Source organism: Mytilus edulis, chromosome 9 (assembly GCF_963676685.1).
Source record: "Mytilus edulis chromosome 9, xbMytEdul2.2, whole genome shotgun sequence".
In the NCBI taxonomy this organism is placed as follows: domain Eukaryota; kingdom Metazoa; phylum Mollusca; class Bivalvia; order Mytilida; family Mytilidae; genus Mytilus; species Mytilus edulis.
In genome coordinates, this window is record NC_092352.1 from 68,500,928 (window position 1) to 68,524,239 (window position 23,312).

The 23,312-nt window shown below is 34.2% G+C and overlaps 1 protein-coding gene and 1 pseudogene across 1 annotated transcript in view; one reads left to right on the plus strand and one right to left on the minus strand.

Annotated features, from left to right (window-relative positions):
- The window catches only part of LOC139488896 (uncharacterized), a 28,914-nt gene extending 6,829 nt beyond the window's left edge, over positions 1–22,085 (plus strand). Inside the window, exon 2 of the mRNA XM_071274858.1 lies at positions 19,407–22,085. Coding sequence (XP_071130959.1) covers positions 19,407–20,661 — 1,255 coding nt within the window. The 3' untranslated portion in view covers positions 20,662–22,085. The remainder of the gene's footprint in view (positions 1–19,406) is intronic.
- LOC139488895 (uncharacterized) lies at positions 10,976–19,314 on the minus strand (annotated as a pseudogene).
- Positions 22,086–23,312: the final 1,227 nt, after the last annotated feature.

Below are 23,312 nucleotides of genomic sequence, written 5' to 3' on the forward strand. Positions count from 1 at the left end.
GTAGAGTAGTAAACTCTAGAAATATAGTATATAGAAGACAGAAATAGTCCCAAGGGTTCTTTTAAAAGCTTCAGCGCACTAACTTGCTGCCCAAGCGCACTGATAAAATTGATATATCAAGATAAAGAGATAATTGATCTATGTAGACAAATTTCAGAAAAAATTGCCATTTCATGGAAAATTAGTGAAATCAGCATTTGAAGATCAAAGAAAACACCAAAATCACTTAAATAGGTGATTACTGAAATTTGAAAATCACTGAAATAAGCGATAATGAAATCACTTGTTTGAGTCATACCCCTGACTGTTAAATCTGGGGCATTTTTGATTTTCTATTTTAGTTACTGATTAATATATATATATACTTAACTGAAAAAAAATCCAGTTAACATCCTGTGTTCTTGTGATGAAAATATTTCACTTCTTCCTGTAATAGTTAGTTATGAAAATAATTATGTTATACATATTTTATAGTTTTTGGATAGTTTTTCAGTGTACTGTAAATGATACCAAGGTTTTTGTTGACATCCCTGGACGTTGTCTTGTGAGGTTGTCCATGGGTTTTCAAACAATACTGATTTTTATAGTTCGTTCGTATGTTGTACTGTTACCACTGTCTCAAGTTAGGGGAGGGTTAGGATGCCGCTAACATGGTTAAGCCGCCACATTATGTATGTTTGTGCCTGTCCCAAGTTAGGAGGCTGTAATTCGTTGTTGAGTTACATATTTGTTTTTTGTTAATTTTTTTGTAAATTAATCAGGCCATTATTTTTTGTGTCATTTGGTCTCTGGTGAAGAGTTGTCTCATTGGCAATCACACCACATCCTCTTTTTTATACATACATAAATTTGCAGTGACATCACAACTTATAACTGACCAATCAATGATTAGCATTTTTGCTCGGGCATTTTAGTTATGTAAACAATGTTGAGAGATGAAACTAATAGGAATCCTCTAGACTTTTCATAGACTTCAATGCAAATGAATTTAATTGATATGTATCGACACCAGTTAAATATCACAATTTTACTCTTTTAATGTTGTTAAAGACACTATATAATATCTCCATTTTGATTTTTTTCATACTATATCCATCGGTTAAAAAATAATCAGCAATAAAAATATTCAGTCATTACCTTCAAATAGAGGAAAAATCTAGAGGATTCCTATTGGCATCACCACCTGAAAAATTGAAATGCCAGGATGTCCGGATTTATGTATACGTTATATTTAAATTTTAATATTCTAACTTCAGGCATACTGAATTCGGACCCAAAAAAATAAAAAAAATGAAAAAGTCTGGGATGACATAATGATGGAGAAGGAGACATTAGCCTGACTCAAATATGTGAAGATTTAGATTTACCTGTATATAGGAAAAGATCCAATCCTTGACAATGACAATTACAAGGACTTTCACGAATTGCTGCAAACGTAAAAATAACATTACATGGACAATTTTAAGAATGAATGTTTAAAGATGGTTTTTGTCCAGCTATAATTTTGTTGCAATGGAGATTCAGGATGAATTGCATGGACGAAACGACACAAAGATGTGAAAGCTGATGATGGACAAGAATCGATTTAAATAAATTTTAATGAGGGAGAGCAGCAAGGACACATGTCAGAAGAAATAGAATCTTGTCAACGGGGAATCAGAAGATTAAAGCTGATGATGAGTTTACAGCTTTTGCTGAAAAGGCTCTTTTCAGAGCCAAAAAGATATTTCAAAAAGAATTCAAATTGTTGTGACATCATAAAACTATGGTATAATTGTGGTCAAGGTCGCTTTTAAATAGAACAATTGCTAAAAATAAACCATGGTATAACTAAATAATATCATAGTTTGCTATGGTATAATCTTAAGAAAATGGGATTTGCTCATTGTTGAAGGCTATACGGTGACCTATATTTGGTAATTTCTGTGTCATTTGGTCTCTTGTGAAGAGTTGTCTCATTAGCAATCACACCACATCATCTTTTTTATATTCATGTTGTCTTTGGTATTCATGGTATAAAATCAAGTTCTATCAACAAATATAAAAGAAAAAAATCCCCAAAAGAAGTTGAAAATGACCTCAAACCTTTGATTTGATTTTATAGAACTATAATTTACTGCTTGGTTTTGATTGATATTGTGTAATAAAGAATCAAATAAAAAAAAATATGGCTTAACATACCTTCCTCTCATCACTCATTTTAATCTGTAATGTCCAAAAATGTGGCAACTGCAAGTCCCAGTTTTCTTGTGATGAAATATCCAAACATTTTGCTGAACTTAATGTGGCAATGGCAAGTCCCAGTTTTCTTGTGATGAAATATCCAAACATTTTGATGAACTTAATGTGGCAATGGCAAGTCCCAGTTTTCTTGTGATGAAATATCCAAACATTTTGCTGAACTTAATGTGGCAGTGGCAAGTCCCAGTTTTCTTGTGATGAAATATCCAAACATTTTGCTGAACTTGATGTGGCAATGGCAAGTCCCAGTTTTCTTGTGATGAAATATCCAAACATTTTGCTGAACTTGATGTGGCAGTGGCAAGTCCCAGTTTTCTTGTGATGAAATATCCAAACATTTTGCTGAACTTGATGTGGCAGTGGCAAGTCCTAGTTTTTTTTGTGATGAAATATCCAAACATTTTGATGAACTTAATGTGACAATGGCAAGTTCCAGTTTTCTTGTGATGAAATATCCAAACATTTTGATGAATTTAATGTGGCAATGGCATGTCCCAGTTTTCTTGTGATGAAATAACCAAACATTTTGCTGAATTTAACATGGTTGCAATGGCATACATGTCCCAGTTTTCTTGTGATGAAATATCCAAACATTTTGCTGAATTTTATGTGGCAATGGCATGTCCCGCTTTTCTTGTGATGAAATAACCAAACATTTTGCTGAATTTTATGTGGCAATGTCATGTCCCAGTTTTCTTGTGATGAAACTATTTTATATCCTCCTGTAATAGTTACATATAAATTGTGAAATTAATAATGTTTCATATTCAAAATATTAACAGGCAGACTGCAAAACTTAATAATCATGAATTCAACCTAATATATTCTCTTCTCCACATCACCCCCCCCCCCCCCCCCCCCCCCCCCCCCCCAACCCTGGTTGTGGCTTGTTGTTGTGTCCATATTTGTTTTTTCGTTCATTTTTTTTACATTAATTAGGCCTTGTTTTCTGGGTTGAATTGTTTTACATTTGTCATTTTAGTGCCTTTTATAGCTTATTCTGCAGTATGGGCTTTACTCATTGTTGAAGGCAGTACAGTGACCTGTAGTTGTTTAACTTCTGTGTCATTTGGTCTCTTGTGAAGATTTGTATCATTGGCAATCACACAACTTCTTTTTTTTATATTCATGTTTTCTTTGGTTATACATCAGGTTCTATTATTAGTGGGGAAATCTCAAAAAGAAGTTGAAATTAACCTCAAATAACAAAATTATGTGGCTTAATAAAACATACCTTTCTACTAACTTCCTTTTTCCTTGTCCCAGAATGTGGCAACTGCATGTCCCAGATTCTTGTGATGAAATAACCAAACATTTTGCTGAATAAAATGATCAAGTGCATAGGCCTGTCCCAGTTTTTTGTGATGAAATAACCAAACATTTTGCTGAATTGAATGTACCAAGGTGAAAAGCTTGTCCCAGTTTTCTCGTGATGAAATAACCAAACATTTTGCTGAATTAAATGATCAAGTGCATAGGCCTGTCCCAGTTTTTTGTGATGAAATAACCAAACATTTTGCTGAATTGAATGTACCAAGTTGAAAAGGCTTGTCCCAGTTTTCTTGTGATGAAATAACGAAACAATTTGCTGAATTGAATGTACCAAGTTGAAAAGGCTTGTCCCATTTTTTTCGTGATGAAATAACCAAACATTTTGCTGAATTGAATGTACCAAGTTGAAAAGGCTTGTCCCATTTTTTTCGTGATGAAATAACCAAACATTTTGCTGAATTGAATGTTCCAGTGGCAAAGGTTCGTCCCAGTTTCTTGTGATGAAATAACCAAACATTTTGCTGAAATGAATGTTCCAGTGGCAAAGGTTCGTCCCAGTGTTCTTGTGATGAAATAACCAAACATTTCGCTGAATATACCAAGTGGCAAATGGATATCCTACTTTTCCTGTAATGAAAGAACTAAATGTCTTGCTGAAACAGATGACTTACTCCTAAGTATATTGGCAAATGCATAAATGTCCTACTTTTGCTGTGATGAAATAACTAAATGTGTTGCTGAAACAGATGACACACTCCTAAGTATATTGGCAAATGCATAGATGTCCTACTTTTGCTGTGATGAAATAACTAAATGTCTTGCTGAAACAGACGACTTACTCCTAAGTATATTGGCAAATGCATAGATGTCCTACTTTTGCTGTGATGAAATAACTAAATGTCTTGCTGAAACAGATGACTTACTCCTAAGTATATTGGCAAATGCATAGATGTCCTACTTTTGCTGTGATGAAATAGCCAAATGTCTTGCTGAACCAGATTAATGAATACATGTCCCACTTTTGCTGTGATGAAATAACCAAACGTCTTACTGAACCAGATTAATGCATACATGACCCCATTTTGCTGTGATGAAATAACCAAACGTCTTGCTGAACCAGATAAATGTATACATGTCCCAGTTTTGCTGTGATGAAATAACCAAATGTCTTGCTGAACCAGATTAATGTATACATGTCCCAGTTTTGCTGTGAGGAAATAACCAAACATCTTGCTGAACCAGATTAATGCATACATGTCCCAGTTTTACTGTGATGAAACAACCAAACGTCTTGCTGAACCAGATTAATGCATACATGTCCCCGTTTTGCTGTGATGAAATAACCAAACGTCTTGCTGAACCAGATTAATGCATACCTGTTACCTGTTACCTGTTACCTGTTACCTGTACTGCAACTCCCTCCTATGTCAGGAGAACCACCAATCCTAGAATCGGTGTAATATCACTCGCGGTTAAAATCCTCAAGATTATGTTTAAAAGATATATAAAACCTTTAAAACTATAAAAGAGATATTAATTTATCTCCTCTGGGGGATGTGACCCTATCACCAATATTTACACTATTCTGGTATGCATAAAAAGTCATCCACCATTCAAATATAAAAGTTGCTTCTTTCATATTAAAAACGGTAAAATGTAAATACACTATATACAACAAAATGTTCTATCTTTTGGTATGACCCTTCTTTTCAGCTCGGTATTACACGCTTTTAATCACTGTTCAATTAATATTGCCCGTCGCTGGAATAATTTATGACACAGACCTCTCGATAATGTTTCTATTCTATTCTGTGCATTCTCATTTAAAAATCTAAATTTTGAGCAGTCGATAACTAGCTGACACAAATGTTCGTCATTGGTTATTAATTCTTGGATAAGATCCTGATCCTCTAGGTTTTCTGTCAATACCTCGCCTATCATATGCAGAAAATCATCTCTTATATATTGTAGCTTAGAGCACTTTAATATGAAGTGAAGTATATCTTCTTCTTCCTCTGCACATAACTGGCAAATAGGCGACACATGTCCATTGCTAAATTTAGCTCGATGATATTGCAGGTATATTGTCCCTGTTGCTAACTTTGCTTTTAAGGAGGCAGATGTGATGGCATATGGATTTGTGCCACAGCTTTTCCATATGTTATGTATTTTCCCTTCTTTGACATTTTCATAATTTAGGCGAGACAGAGTAGATTTCGATTTTGCTTCACTTATCATTTGTTTTATACAGTGATCATTGACGGTTTTATTTACCAGGTTTTTCCAAAGTTGTTTCGCGGGTGGGTTATCTATAATATCATATGGCGATGGTAGGTCATATATATTGGCAATTTCAACAGTTTTTGTAAACCAGCTACCAGATTGTAGAGATTTTGTTGCTAGCTGTCTGATAGCTAATTTTCTTTCAATTGAGTTTTCATTTCTTATGATATTTCCAAAGGTTTTCAGTATTCGTTTATGTATTTCTGATTCAATGGTAATCCGTCCAAGAAGAAGATGTGAAGCTACGTTTGCAGTTCTGTCTGGCAGGTGTTGAATTTGTCGCAAGAGTTTTCGAAAATAAGTGGAGAGGTTTTTCATGTCTTCAGTAGTAAGTGTGATGACATCGAGACCATATAACAATCGAGGTAGAACGTATGTTTGAATCAGATGAATTGCAGCTTTTGGGTTTACTCCGTTAAGTCCGTGAAGACCTGCACCCATCAGTGCATATACTGTTCTCCTTGCTGTAATTATCCGTTTTTTTACGACAAGTTTTGTGCCTGTATTTGAGGTATTGTCCCTCTCAATTCCTAGATGTGTTGATGACGTTGGGGTAGCCATAAGTTTGCCATTTAAATGCCAATTACATTCTGAAGAATTGTTAAAGGTAAGTACCACAGACTTTTGTTCACTTATTTCGTATCTGTTCTTGTTTGCAAAACTCGATTGGATATCCAGCATGGTCTGAAGTTCATATGGGTCGGTTGTAATTAATGTGACATCATCAGCAACAGTTGGAATACCACAGTATATTGAGCCAATGGTGGCTCCGATTTGGTTTTCTTCAAATGTTGTTAGTAGGGAGTTGACGAATATTTTATATGCTGACGGGGACCATATTCCTCCTTGTCGTACTCCTTGTTGTTCTATGATTTGATGGGAGAGTTCTCCTTTCCATTTAACTTTTGATGTCAATTCTGTATACCAATTTTCAAAAAATAGCCAGTTGTTTCCCTCAAGTCCTGTTTTGTGCATTTCTCTTAGGAGTCCTAAATGCCATAGTATATCGAAGGCTTTTCTGGCATCCATCAGAGCAATGTAAAGGCTTGATTTCCTTTTCTTTGCCTCCATTATTAGTTCCGTAATGATAAGTGCCGCAATACATGGACTTTCACCCTTTGTGAATCCTTTTTGTAGACTACTTTGTCTTTCTAATATTTTATTTTCATTTCTAGATAAGTGTATCTTCTCCACAACTTTGCCCACTGAACTTGTAATTGTTATTTTTCTATATGAGTTTGGGTCATCCTTTGGCTTTCCACCACTCTTAAAAACCGGGCACACTATTCCACTTTTGATAAGTGCTGGTATATGTACATGTTTAAACAAGAAGTTTATAATAAAAGCTAAAATAGATATTAATGAAGATCCACCATATTTAAGATGTTCAGCGGATATATTTAGTTCATCTGGTGATTTCCCATTTTTAAAAGATAAAATTGTTTTTTCCACAACGTCAGTTGATACATGTTCTATATTGTGTTGATTTTCTTCTAAAAAATATTTATGTAGGTTTTGTACATCTTGTTCTACATGGTTTTTAAAGATTGGGTCAAAGTTTGGATTTTCAGATGGTGTAGCTAGATCGTAAAAGTAGTCCGCCCAGGCTTCTCTTATTTCAGGGTCTGTGTTGATTATTTCTTCCTTAAAGATGAATGCTGATGCACAGGTATTCCCAGGGTCTCTTTGTTTACGAATAAGCTGATAAAAACCTTCACTATCATTTTCGTTTAGTTCCATAATTCGTTCGTATTTTTCATTTCGCTTTTGTGCAGCCGATTTACGCTGTGTACTTCTGAGTACCTTCTTACTAATTTTTAGTTCAATATATGCACTCTGAGTAGGATCTTTTTGCCTTCCTAATGACTTCCATTTTCCATAGCACTCTTTGCTTGTTTTTGCTGCTGCGGCTATGTCCGGGCTCCAACATATTTTTCTCTTTTTACGCTTTTTGACGGGTTGTTTAAATTGCTTTTCTGCGTTTTTATTTAGTATGGTACAGAGTTGTTGTATTTTCTCTGCAGCATTTTCACAGGTGATATCTGAGCTAAATAATTTTAAGTCATCTTCTACGTCCTTTGCATATTTTTGTTTATCTATTTTCTTCCAGATGATTCGTTTAGTCTGTTTTCTTATATTTTGAGTATCCTGTATTGGTATTGCACCCTGGAGTAACACCAGTACTGGGTCATGAGTTGAGGTGTTTTCTGGTTCTCTCATAAATGTTGTGTACATAGAGATAATTTCTTTACTCTGTATGATATAATCTATTTGAGATTCATCCCTCCCATTATAATGATAAAATGTATTTTGCCTACGACATTGATTTGGAATGAATAGTTTTTGCTCCTCTAGAAAATTTTTGAATGTTTTATCTCTGGAAATCCCATCCTTTCTGTGAAGTGAAGCATTCATATCTCCACCCAAAATAATGTCAGCGGTAGCACTATATTTTTCCATAATTTCTGCTATTTCATCCAGTATGGCTTGATAGTCATCCTGTGTATTGCTGCCTCTTGTTGGCATGTAAGCGCAGATAAGTATTAATGGCTTTTCGTACTTTAATTTTATAGCGATAATTCTGTTTCCACCATCTGGGAGTAATTCAGAGAACTGGTCAAATTTCTTGCGTACGCATATAGCCACCCCCCCATGTCCTCTTGTCCGTTCCCTTGGTTCAATCATCTTATCCTCGTCAAAAGACTTAACATGACATTGAAAGTCCAAAAATTCTGTGCCAATTATATGTTTTTCATGCTTATAAAGCCAATGTTCTTGCACAAAGATTATATCTGCTCTATTGCTTATTTTTTCAAGATATAGTTTGTTGGATCTATATCCTTCTACGTTAAAAGTTAGAAGTGATATGGTGCATTTGTTGGATTGACGTACGGATTTTGCAGTTGGAATTGATGTTGCATCTGGTGATGAGGATGTGACTGGATTGCTGATGGATGATGTATCCAGTGTTGTTGTGGTATTGGTTGGACATGCGGGTGGGGCTGGATCTGATGCTGTGGTGTTATTTGCTGATATCTGTTCGGCTGCTGACTGCACGTTTGTTTGTTGGATGATGTTGTTTCCTTTGCTGGTTTTCTGTGATTCTGATATCTCTGCTTGTTTGATCTCTTCCAATTGCAAGTCTGTGATCGAATGTGTTTGTTTTTGAAGTTTCCGAGTTGGGGTTGAATTTGTTCTGCTTCCTTTAGCCGTACCTTCCTTGGAATGGGAGTTTCTAAAAAATGGTCCTGATTTATTTCATTTTCATTGAAGCTATTGGCCCCATCATCATTAATAAAGTCAGTTTCGTCACCTCGCATGTTGACTATCAGGTCGTCCAGTCTGGTATATAGATCTGTTGCATCATCTGGTAAATTGTTTGTGTGGTTTTGGGTACTGTTTGATTGAAAAGTACGTTTTCTGGCTTCCTTTGGAGCGTGGTGATTTTCTTCCTTTCTGGTATTATTAGTGTTGTGAATTTTTTCATTCATGTACATTATTTTCGTGTCATGTTTATGCATGTCTAGCTCTATTTGACGCACTTTTTGCTCCAAAAACCATATTTTCATTTCATTCATTGTGGAGTTTGAGTCAGATGTTACGTTTGTTGGATTTGTGTGACTTGATTCATGGGATTTTCCGTTAATACCTTCAAGTTGTTCAATTCTCTTTCTTGCTATTACCAGAGAGTGTTCTACGTCCTTTTTTTCTTGTTCTAAATTGATGGTAAATGACCTGTTTGTGGCTATTTGCTTTTTGAGCGTTGTAATTTCTGAGTCCAGTTTGCAGATTTTGTTTTCTTTAGATTTAATAATTTTGTCTTTGGCCTCCAATTCACATTTCAATTGATTAATTTCGGTTTGGTATAGAGCATTGTTTATATTTGGCGAACTATTGGAATTGTTTTGGTGGATAGGTCTATCATTCCCTATGTGTTGCCCATTGGTTATGCCAACGTTGTCTGTATTTGTTGTATTTGTACCATGTTTTTTGGTTGCCTGTAGTTGTAATCTTTTAGGTTTGGCGTAATTTACATTATTTCCAGAGTTCTGAATTGTTGGAGTTTTACTCATGCCGGGCACCATGATTTTGGGATGCTGCATAGCAGAGCTGCCATTGTCATTGTTCCTTTTACAATTTTCTGTTGTTGTTGGTGATATAATTTGCAACAGTGTGTTTTGTGGGCTTGATACATTATAGTTTGCTGGCCTCACATTGGTTGGTGAATCAAGATTGCTTTGAGACTCATTGTCTGACTTATCGATCAAGGCATTTAACTGAATCTTACAAGTTCTACAGATATAATTGTCATCCCCAATTTCTTCAATAATCTTAATATCTACCGCACTTAAATTCTCACATTCGTAATGAAACCATTGGTCGCAAGTGTCACAACCCACAGCTTTACAATTGTTAGTACACATTTTATTGCATATTGGACAGGTTGGCAGAGTAGAGTTTGTGATACATGGGTTTATTGCCATGTTAGAAGATATCTGTTCCTTATTGCCTAATTCTTCCTGTTGCGGAGTTAGTCGGCCTTCTTTTGATTGTATTGAAGAACTATCTATGCTTGTTTTGTGTTTAGATACAGCCTTTTGTGATTTCATATTTTCCATGTCAAGATATTGTTTACAGCTTTGTCGTATCATGGAATTAATTGAAGTAAAATTTGCATTTCTATCTAGTAATTCTAGTATGTTCATCAAATAGGATTTTGTGAATGTTAGTACATGTTCTTGCTTGCCATTCAACAGGACTTTTGATGTTGAGTTGTAAAAATTCAATACGAAAAGTTTTTCATTGTTTACATAGATAGTGTACGACTCAGAGATTACAGACCCGTTAGTATCTTTTGTTTCAACGGATTTGATGTTTGTATCCTGTGTCTGTAGAGTGCTTATAGTTATATATTTAAATTCTTCATACGCCGCAGCAGAAAAAACTAGTACTAAATTTCCTTTTGTGAATTGTGGAGTTACAGAGTATGTTCTTTCGGCCGCTTCCATTTTCTTGGCAATTGCCTTTGGCTTGTTTAGAGTATAAGTGACATGATGGTCTTGAGCTTTTATACTTTTGTTTGCCAATGATCTTTTGGGTGTAAAAAGAACCTTTTTTGTGCGTAGTCTATCGCTTTTTCTTCTAGCTATTTCCATTGTTATTGTTTATAATATGATTCAGAAATAATAGTACAACGGTTCGAATTCTTAATGCGTACTTATGCAGCAACAGCGTGGCTTGGACATTCCATGCCTTCTGAGTATGTACATAAAAAATTAAATTAAGTTTTTGAATTCAGCTATCGATCTCTTCCGTTAATTTTCTTTCATGCAGCAACAGCGTGGCTTGGACATTCCATGCCTTCTGAATACGTACATAAAAAATAAAGTTTTTGAATTCAGATATCGATCTCTTGCACTAATTTTACTTCATGCAGCACCAGCGTGGCTTGGACATTCCATGCCTTCTGAGTGCATACATAAACTTTTATATTTCAAGTAGAGTCAGAACCAGCAGTCCTTTTGTATATGTTCTGCTATTTCAATAAGCCAGACTTTTGCCAGATGCGGTTTTGGGTGTACCCCGTCAGCATATAATTTAAAGTTGTAAAATTTCTTTGAAGGTTTATTTTTCCCCCTTTTGACTTGCTTCCTGGTATAAAGGTGATGGCTGAAGTGAGGCGAGTGGCAATCAGAATTCTTATTTATGTATGTTATACTTTCATTAATTTGTTCTATTTGTTTCTGTAATTGAATATCCTGTTCTTTAAAAATTTCAGGGTTAGGATGGTTGGCTGCCTTGTTGCATTCATAAATTGAGTAGATGGGAATTTCTAATAATGTTAGCCTGCAGTTAGGATGATTTTCTGTAATGGAGTCAAAGTTTTGCAATAAAGTGATGATGTTTTGGGCAGCATCTGCTTCTTGAGATTTTAAGGAGATATATCTATTTTTATCTCTTGTGGTTGTGTTACATGTGCCTAGCCATACGTATATGTGCAGATTTCCGTGAAGCTTAATCTTATCTTCGATGTTTTTTATTAGCCAGTCATAACCTTGTTGAATTGTTCTGTCACTTGCACACCACCATAAAATGTTCTTATCAAACGGATGAACTACCTGACTAGCCAGGCGTAATCCTTTGCTGTCCGATAAAATAACAGGCGTGAAGCGTTTCGTCCCTACCAGCGGGCGCCTCGGTTTTTGCAAAAAGTCCAAAAGTTTTTTCTCTGACATAAATAATTTATGAATGGAAAGTTCAAATGGTCATAAACAGTAAAAGTCTTTTATATATATGTACAGCTAATACCTCTTTATGTTTAAAATATCAGTGAAGGGTCACATACACCAGGGTGACAGATATTTACATGTTTGAATAGGGCGCCAAAAAAAATCAAATATGGCCGACCCGGGAAGGAAGGTATGCTTTGAAAATAATATGTACAACGGCTTGTTGCACTGTGTTACTATTTAAAAAAGTCAATATTACTTTGTTAAAATACTCCAATGAATATATATACAGGTGAGGATAGATTAAAACAATGTTAATTTGGTAAAATTTTCCTCTAAGTCAGGAGCAATTTCAGTGCGACCGTCTTCTTCCAAGCCTCGTTTCTCAAAAAAACATGTCCCAGTTTTGCTGTGATGAAATAACCAAACGTCTTGCTGAAACAGTTCAACGCATACATGGATGACTTTTGCTGTGATGAAATAACCAAACGTTTTGCTGAAACAGTTTAATGCATACACGGATGACTTTTGCTGTGATGAAATAACCAAACGTTTTGCTGAAACAGTTTAACGCATACATGGATGACTTTTGCTGTGATGAAATAACCAAACGTTTTGCTGAAACAGTTTAAGCATACATGGATGACTTTTGCTGTGATGAAATAACCAAACGTTTTGCTGAAACAGTTTAACGCATACATGGATGACTTTTGCTGTGATGAAATAACCAAACGTTTTGCTGAAACAGTTTAACGCATACATGGATGACTTTTGCTGTGATGAAATAACCAAACATTTTGCTGAAACAGTTTAACGCATACATGGATGACTTTTGCTGTGATGAAATAACCAAATGTTTCGCTGAAACAGTTTAATGCATACGCAGATGACTTTTGCTGTGATGAAATAACCAAACGTCTTGCTGAAACAGTTTAATGCATACATGGATGACTTTTGCTGTGATGAAATAACCAAACGTTTTGCTGAAACAGTTTAATGCATACATGGATGACTTTTGCTGTGATGAAATAACCAAACGTTTTGCTGAAACAGTTTAATGCATACATAGATGACTCTTGCTGTGATGAAATAACTAAATGTCTTGCTGAAACAGTTAAATGCATACATGGATGACTTTTGCTGTGATGAAATAACTAAATGTCTTGCTGAAACAGTTAAATGCATACATGGATGACTTTTGCTGTGATGAAATAACCAAACATCTTGCTGAAAGTTAAATGCATACATGGCTGACTTTTGCTGTGATGAAATAACCAAACATTTCACTGATTGCGATTTCTTTTGGCACATGAATGGTTCTGTAAACGTGCGATTGACTCAAAACATATCTTGCTGCAATGTTCCATTTGATTTGTGATGAAATAACCAAACATTTCACTGAATTGAATAATTTTCTATGCAATGTTCCATTTGATTTGTGATGAAATAATGAAGCATTTCACTGAATTGATAAATTTTCCATATATATGTATGTATATGAAAATTGACATCATATTATATTTTTTTTAAATTAAAGTCTAGATTAATCAAGTGGATTTTCCTCTACCACGACCTTTTCCCTTTCCTTTACCTTTTCTGCTGCAATTAGGACAGAACCAATTATTCTGGTCTTTCTTCAAAAATTTCTCTGTTCCTTTGATATTTACACATTTGTAATGGAACCAGCAGTTGCATTTGTCACATGCAATACTTTCAAATTGCATTTCTGCTGGTTCCCAATCGCATTCCAACATACATAAGGAACAAATATATATTTCACTTTCAGACCATTCATGTGCCAAGTTTTTCTTTTTTGAAAGAGATAAGTGTTCATCATCTTTACTACATTTATTCTTCCTTTTAGGACTAACAACCTTCGAAGAAGAAGGGGTTTGCCTATCGCCCAAGGCTTGTATTTTTGTCCTTAATGCCTGTTTTTTTTTCCTTGGAATGGTTCTTTTGAAATATTTTAAAGAATCAACAAAAGAAATTCTAATAAAATGTTCAGTTACATCCCGATATAATTCCATAATAAGTGTTAAAAATAGTTCATCTTCAATTTTACCATCATCCTGAATATCAAATAATGAAATCCATTTGCCAATTAGTACATCATCATTATCAACAGCATTCCTACAATGGTTATGCAAGTCTTCCAAATATAAATGCATTTGTTTCAGACTTAATTTATGTTGTAATACACTATGTAAAGACAGGAAAAAGTTAAATACACTGTCATTTGGTATTGTTAAACCCCTCGATGGTCCTTGCTTAAAATCAATTTCAACCATACTTTCATCATTGTCAGCAACATCTAATTCACTAATGCGAAACTGCTTCAGCAAACACTGTTTTTTATAGTCCATCCTCATAGCCAGCTTGCTTTTTTTGGTGCTCTGACCCATTTTTCTTAATACAGACTCTTTTAAACGTTTAGTAATTTTTTGGACACAGGCTCCAGTCAAATACCTAATTTTGCTTTTTCCTGCTGAGGACAATTCTTCCTCTATGCTTGTTTCAGCCTCAATGTCAGTTATCTGTTTAGCAGTTACAGCTTTAGCTTTTTTTTCTATTTCTTTATTCATTAACCAAAATACTATTTTGGTGGACAATTTATTCTGATATTTATTTATATTGTTCACTTTAAATAGTTTCTGAATAGACAATATATGTTTATCAGATAACACAAATTCATTCAACTTGGTGTATGCATTAATCCAATTATCAGAATTATCCAATTTCGCACTAACAATGGCATCAACATTATAATATAGATAATTCACATGGTCTTTCAAAGGTAATGATACGAAGAAATCAGGAGATATATCCGACATAAATGGCGCAGATTTATTTTCTGTTTGAAATTCAAAAATATCCCATGGTGAAGCTAAAACTGGCAGTTCATCCATGTCCATACAAATATAAGTATCATCTGGATCCTGATCAGTTGGGTCATCTGGCGGGGGACATTCGACAGATGGCATAACAAATGTATCCTTACAACAGGATAAATCATCTAAAAAATCATTAAAAACTCTGTCATAAAATTCATAAACAATATCTGGATGTTTCTTATTAGCAGCTGAACTGTTATAATTAACCAGCCTTAAACCGTCAATGCTGACTGCACGCCCAACTGCAACACCCATCTGTCCTGGAGCAAAAAATGAAAAAGAATCAACTTCCACATTTTGCAGTGTCTGTCCTTGTGCTCTATGTACAGTAAGTGCAAATGCCAATATTACAGGAAACTGTTTCCTGCTAGCCAAATTCTTCTGTTGTTTCAGATCAAAAACATCAAAGGAAGCTCTTTCAAGAGTAACTAACTTTCCATTAAAGTTGATAATAGGAAGAATATCCTTTGCCACATGGTGTACAACTCCCTGCATGCCATTACAAAGTCCCTGAGTAATATTTTTGACTAAAATGACTTTGGCACCTTTCTTCAACAGTAGGCTTTTGGGAGCCACACAGTCTCTCAAAATACGTACATTCCCTTCATCTTCAGCCTTGTAAACCACCAAGTCTTCATCTATTTCTTCCAACATTTCATGATTAATAAACTGAGCATCAAAATTGGTTCCAAATAATTTTGTGACTTCATGATTTGGTACATTCAATGGACGATCCAGTTGTTTTAGGAAAGAAACAGTTTGTTCATCTGGCATTCCATCACAAAGCTGGTTTACTGCTTTAATGAGCATAACCTCATGCTGCCTGACAACCTGAAAAAAAAGTGAATCAAATACTTTAAGTGGCTAATGTTTTACAAGAAGTGTGAAGCAGCTACCAATTCAGAAATTGTTTGAATTTCTAAGATTTTAAATTAACTAAAATTTTGCATGATTTTTTTTAATAGTCGTTTTTGGCTTTGAACTAGCTGTCAGTAACTGCGAGTACTTTCAGATCAGTACTAATAGTCATTCTGTTGTTGGGATGTTTAAGTGCTGAGCCACTCTGTTTTTGTTAGATGTATTTCTATCCATCTGATGAGTTGAGCCTTTTTCAACTGATTTTTATAGTTCGTTCCTATATGTTGTACTGTTACACCACTGTCCAAGGTTAGGGGGAGGGTTAGGATCTGGCTAACATGTTTAACCCCGCCACATTATTTAAGTATGTGCCTGTCCCAAGTCAGGAGCCTGTAATTCAATGGTTGTCGTTTGTTGCTGTGTTACATATTTGTTTTTCGTTCTTTTATTTATACATTAATTTGGCCGTTAGTTTTCTTGTTTGAATTGTTTTACATTTGTTATTTCGGGGCCTTTTAAAGCTGACTATGCGGTATTGGCTTTGCTCATTGTTGAAGGGGGTACGGTGACCTATAGTCGTTAATTTCTTTGTCATTTAATTTGGTCTCTTGTTTAGAGTTGTCTCATTGGCAATTACACCAAATCTTTTTTTTTATATAGACATCAAAGAGATAGAAGCCATCACTGTGGGCCCCGCTGTAAATAACAAGACATTATCTTTACCATATGACATTTGAATCTCAACTGTTAACTAAGCTTTTGACTTTGATCTTTTTACATATAAAAGGACACACCCTCTGATGTCAATTGATATACATGTCAAGTAAGAACTTTGAAATCATAATGTTTTTTAAGATATAGAGCCGACACAATCTTTTCAATAGACCATGGCCATGGGGTTCTATACTGAAACCTAAGTTTTTTACCTAGAACTTTGACCTACAAAATTTTGAAATGATAATGGTTCTCAAGATATAGAGCAGACACAGTTTGTTACAGACGGACAGACTGTTCATATATATGTCGACCTGCCACTAGACAGGGCCCTAATTATATACTACTTTGAAGGACAAATAAAAGCTTTTACAATATACTAATTTTTTCCTTGTTTAAATATACAGTTTTCCATGGGTACAAGATTTATTTCAATCAAGTAATAGATACTCAAGATATCATCAGGAAATCAATGACCAAGGAATAAACAGGCATAGCAATAAATGTTTGCTCCCTATATTTTATGAGTCTTGTCCTCAGTCATGCTAATGTATCAAATTTGTGCCTCTTGCACTATCATATGTTCAGTGGACCTTGAAATTGGGTTAAGAACTATAATTTGGCATTAAAATGGAAATATCATATCATAGGGAACATGTGTACTGAGTTTCAAGTTGATTGGACTTCAACTTCATCAAAAACTACCCTGACCGGTCATGGGACAGACAGACCAGAAAACATAATGCCCCTCTACTATCGTAGGTGGGGCATAATTAAAATAGCATACACAATAACCTGAATAAAAGGGAGAAAAATCTGATCCAAAAATGTGTACCGGTATATATACTTGATAGGGTTTTAGCATGAATTGAACATATTTTACCTCTATTAAATTGATGTGATGAGGAAATGACAAATTGAATTTATCACTTTCAAAGCAGTATGCACCGTGATCATCATATCGGCGATTTGGTACTGGTGGCAACTGTTTAAAATCACCACATCCTATCACCTGTGGGAAAAAACATGAATTACATTTTCTATGATCTTGGTGATATATAAATCAATAATTTATGCGACAAAAATTTCATGGGACGGACTGAGTGATGGACAGACATTTGTAAAAAAGTACACCCCCTTTTTTAAAGTGGGAGTATAATAAACCTAAATTGCTGCCCTTTATAGCTTACTATTCAATATGAACTAATGTTCCATGTTGAAGGCTGTACTTTGACCTATAATTGTTGAACTTTTTATACATTGTGACTTGGATAGAGTTATCTCATTGACACTCATATCACATGTTATCATTTGTAATTATTTGGTTTCTATGTTATGAAGACACAGATAGAATTTTTATATTAATATAAATAATTATGAATTTAATTGCACAAATCCATTTTAAATCATGCATGAAAGACCATAATTCTTTAACTCATATAGAACAAGACAATTAAGAAAAATCATAGTGAGCTGAACATCTAAATAGTGGTATATATTTGTATCTATTGTTTGGCTGATGTTCTTAAAAAGTTAAATGTCCTTAATTTAGCTACTTTATTCTGAAAAATTAAAAAAATATATACATGTATAATTGTTTGCTTTGTGCATAGCTGATGTACCTTTGTCAGTCATTTCATACACATTATCAAACACATTATAATAGCAAATAATACCTATATACCACCAAAAATTTTGGTATTCTTTTTGACATGCCTGCACACAAATTCAACCATTTCAAACACTTTTAATGACAGCATTGATATTTCATCAATTATCAGTGTATCAGCTTCTTCAATTCTCTTCTTGGCATTAGAAAACTGGTCATCATTGTCAAATAATTCTGCCAACTTTTCATATGTATGACGACCATCAAGTATCCCGGCCCAATGGTGCAAAGTAGTTGCACCATGGCCAATCTGCAGACTTGCCATTCCAGTAGTTGCAGTAACTGCCACATTAAGATTTAATTTTAACGATTGCACAATTTTTCTATAAAGAAAATATTACAATTAGTTCGGAAATATAAACCAATTCTTAGAGCTAATTAAAAAGCATCATGTTGTCAATATTTGTATGTAAGCTTATCTAATCTGATCATTCTTATAATATATATAAACTCGAGACTTGACTATACTTTTAAAAATTAATTCTTAGTCTGTATTTTTTTTGTGTGTCATATTGTTACACCACTTCTCTTATATATAAATAAAAAGGAAAGGGTTGTTGAACATGTTGATTTTTTTGATTTTTTGGTGATAGTCCTTAGTTTTGCTTTTTTTATCAGTTGGTTTTCTTGCTATATCTTTAATTTTTGCACTGGTAAATTTGGGGTTCATTTATACTGTAAACAGTTTGGTCTGAGCCATGGCTCTTAGTTGAAGGCCATACTGTAAGCTATATGGCTCTACATTTAAGGCCCTACTTTAAGCTATACTGTATACATGGCTCTATGTTATAGGCCCTACATTAAGCTATACATGGCTCTATGTTGAAGGCCCTACTTTAAGCTATACATGGTTCTATGTTATAGGCCCTACATTAAGCTATACATGGCTCTACATTGAAGGCCCTACTGTAAGCTATACATGGCTCTATGTTAAAGGCCCTACATAAAGCTATACATGGCTCTATGTTGAAGGCCCTACTTTCAGCTATACCGATCTACGTTGAAGGCCCTACTGAAAGCTATATGGCTCTACTTAAGGTCCTATTGTAAGCTATAAGTGCGAAAATATAATTTATAAAACTACATTGTGTCTTTGATAGTATTGTCTGGTTGGCACTCATACCACATTAACACATCATCTTATTTTTATACTGTAAAAATATATCATAATTAAAACCATATATTTTATTTGGGTTATATTTCTAGATGTTAACATGAGCACTTACATTATTTTTTATATTGCAGGTTGGCAGTTAATTATGTAAATGTAGAGGAGGAGAAGTGCGAGACAAAATTGCTGGACATATATGAAGCTTGCTTGGCATTCTACTCATTGAAGAAACAAGCACCTCCTAGTAAAGACTTAGTAGGTAAGCTGATACCAAGAATTTTTGGTGTCAGTTCTACCAATAAATTCTTTAAAAGTGATTACAAAAAAAAAATTGTATACGAACAGTTAAAATTGAGGCCTCAGAATAGCAGCCCTGTAGTTATTCCAGCTTATTGTTCAGCTCTTGAGGAAGAAAATCATTATAAAATAAGATGTCCTTTACCAACTCTGGTTAATAATGAACAACAATTTTGTGATGTAACATTTGGCAAAGATGACACATGGCTGACACTGAATAATACAAATTTCAAAAGTGGATTTCCACTGCAGATAAACCAGGCAAATGTGGATGGTATGCTTAATGTTATATGTTCCCTTAAACTTTGTAGTGGGATAAAAACTCATGCTGAAGTCAATTCAAGTGCATTTCATAAGGAAACTTGTTGTTTGTTGATTGACCCTGAAAATAGTTATGAAACACTGAAATCAAAATCCTGTCAAATTATGTTAAACTGGATCGGAAAAAGTGTAACCTGCATGAGATGTGTAGATTCATATTCTAAAACACAATCCAAGAATAAAAGCAAGAAACGGCTTAATGAAAATGAAAATTTATCCCAACTGAACGTTAAAAAAAAATGTGTCGATGAAAAACCAGCTTTAAAAGAAATGAAAAATAGTATGAATTGTATTGAACCAGAATCTTTGAAACCTTTGCCTGAAAATAAAATTATAACCACTCAAATTAATGAAAATCAAGCTATTTCTATTCCCGATGAAACTGTGAAAAATCCAATCGATGAAAATCAACCTATTTCTATTCCTGATGAAACTGTGAAAAATTCAATCCAACTTTCAGAGAAGGATCATGATGATCTAGAAGAAATTTTGAAATTAGTTTTAAAAACGGATGTCTCAGAAAATTTTGTACTTCTATTGATATCGCAGCTGAATAACTGCAAAAAAGGTTTAGATGTTCATCAGAGAAGGTGGGACCCTAAAATAATTAGTTTGTGCCTAACTCTTTTTATAAGGTCTCCACAAACATACAATGACCTTAAACAATCTGGATTTCTTGAATTGCCATCAAAACGGTTATTGCAGTACTATAAAAATTCTGTAAAACAAACTCCTGGTTTTAACCAAGGTAATATTACTTGGATGACTTAAGAAATGGAAAAACAAAAAATTTCTGAATTTGGAAAACATGGACGAAATGTCTATTCAGGATGACCTAATTATCACAAAATCTGGTGATTCCTGGAATATTGTTGGCTTTGTTGATATGGACACCACTAACAATAATATTGATATAATTTGTAAAGGAAAAAAAACTGTGGCGCTTGCCACTCATGCTCTCCAGTTTGTTTTCCATGGACTTACTGGCTTCAGATGGCCTATTGCATATTTTGGATCTTATCCGGCAACAGCACATCAACTTTACACAACATTTTGGAAGTGTGTTGATATAATGGATGATCATGGCTTTACTATTGATTATGTTATGGCTGATGGAGCCTCAACCAATCGCACTTTCACAAATATGTTATTTAACAAATGTAATCCCAGGGAACATGATTTTGTGTTTCGTGATGTTTTTTGTAAAAGTCACAAAATGTTTGCTATTCAGGATATAATGCATGTCATTAAAAAAATTAGAAATAATACAGAGTCTAGTAAACAGGAACACAAAACAAAAGCTGGAAGATATCTCATTATTAATGATAAACCAATAATATGGGAGCACTGGATTGAAGCATTTAAATTCAATTTTCAAAATGGCTTTGCAATACATCATAAGCTTACAGAGGAACATATATATCTGACACCTGCATCAAAAATGCGCAATCAATTGGCAATTCATGTATTAAACAAGGACATGCTTTATCTCATGAAATCGTATCAGGCAACTTTACCCAGGCCTCAGATGTTGGCATCAACTGTAGAGCTACTTGAACATACCTCCCAGTTGGTAGAAATATTTTGTACCCAGAATCAGACAGTTTCATCAATGGATAATCCAAAGTTTGCAAAACTAATGAACATTCTTAACTTTTTTAATTCGTGGGAAGAGACTGTAAAAAAATCTGTTATGATGGTAGACTCCAAAAATTTAATAACCAGAGAAACCCGAGAAGACATTAATTCGTCAATAATGGGATTTATTTCATTTTGTCAAGTTATGCTTAAGAATGGTAATAGCATTAACCCTGGGTATCTTAATTCCGATTTAGTGGAAAACTTGTTTGGCCAACAAAGAGGAATAAGGAATGGTGCCAACACAAACCCAACTTTAGCACAGTATGGGCCTGCAAATACGGCTATAATTCTTGGGCAATGCACTGTCTCCAATAAATCGAATTCTGGAAAAACAGCCTCCTTTTTCACAGCAACAACACCATGTCCTTTGAACCCAGCTAGAAATAAGTCCAATGTTGCTATGAAGAGAGGAATTCGACTTTAATGTCACAATAATCAATCACATTTTATATAAAAAATTAACCTTTTAAAGATTTTAAGCTTTTAGTAAGATTTTATTTTGGTCTTAACATAGAAATTTATTCTCAGACAATAAAAGGCTTTGAGAAATGGGAGTAAATGTTTCAGCGAAACATTTCATTATTTCATCACATGGACTCTGTGACATCCATAAAGCATCATAAAGGGCCAAAAAGAAATAGCGTGTCTAATTTGACCAAGAGCTCTACTGTGATAGTCGAGTTGACATATTTATAGACCCTCATTGATAGGATTTCAACCTCCTGTGGTAAGCCGACAAATGTGCACATTTTCCCCTCAAAATTATGAATCCATGATTATTCGATAGACATGCTATAAAATATTGATAATTTCTACTCGCCGATTGTAATTTCCAGCTAAGATTATTGAACATGTGGTCTAACATCTGTAGTTACCTGTGTAAAAATATAGTTTGCCGACCTGAGGTCAAAGGTTTTTTGCCGACAAAAAATTAAAGAGGGTAAATCGTTTACGGTGAAGAATTGTTTTCCGTTTTTAATGAAACTTGACAGATTTTGCTAATTATTTTTTTAATCATCGGAAATGTCCTTCTTGGTGAAATTCGAATTAAAGCTGTTTTATTATGCTGTACAATATTGGTAACTGAGTCATAATCTTTAAATTTATTTCAAGTACAAATTATTCTGCGCGATAGAAAAATGTACAAGGGTGTACTTGAAATAAATTTAAAGACTTGTAAATTATAATTTGAATGAATTCATTGTCATCTTCTTATTCTTCTGCAATAATATTAAAACTCTATTTTAAACAAAAGCTGCTGGTTTTTAAAACCAGTTATGAACGAAAATGTTATAAAACAGATATTATAAAATAAAAAGTAAGGATATCAGAAGGATTATTTAAAGTCAAACGCACATGACTGTCAAAAATGAACGGACAATGCTACGGCAATAAATAGAAAACGACAAAAGACAAACAACGATCGCAAAATAAATGAATAAACAGCAAAACAAGTTTACAATCGCACAATAGACGATAATATTATAAGTAAAGACTATTTCACAACAAAATCAAATCTTGAGAGCCGGGTGCGACGTGATTTTTTTACACTGATGGCCGACTACCGTTACGCTAAAATATTTGTATTAAAACATTTACCGACTGTATCAACCTATGAAGTGTTTGTTTTAAACATTTAACGACTGTGTCAACCTTTTATAAGTTGTTATAATTTTTTATAAGTTGTTATAAACATTTAATGGCTGTGCCAACCCTTAGAAAGTTGTAACAAACATTTAACGACTGTCCCAACTCTAAAAACGTTGTGACAAACATTTTTT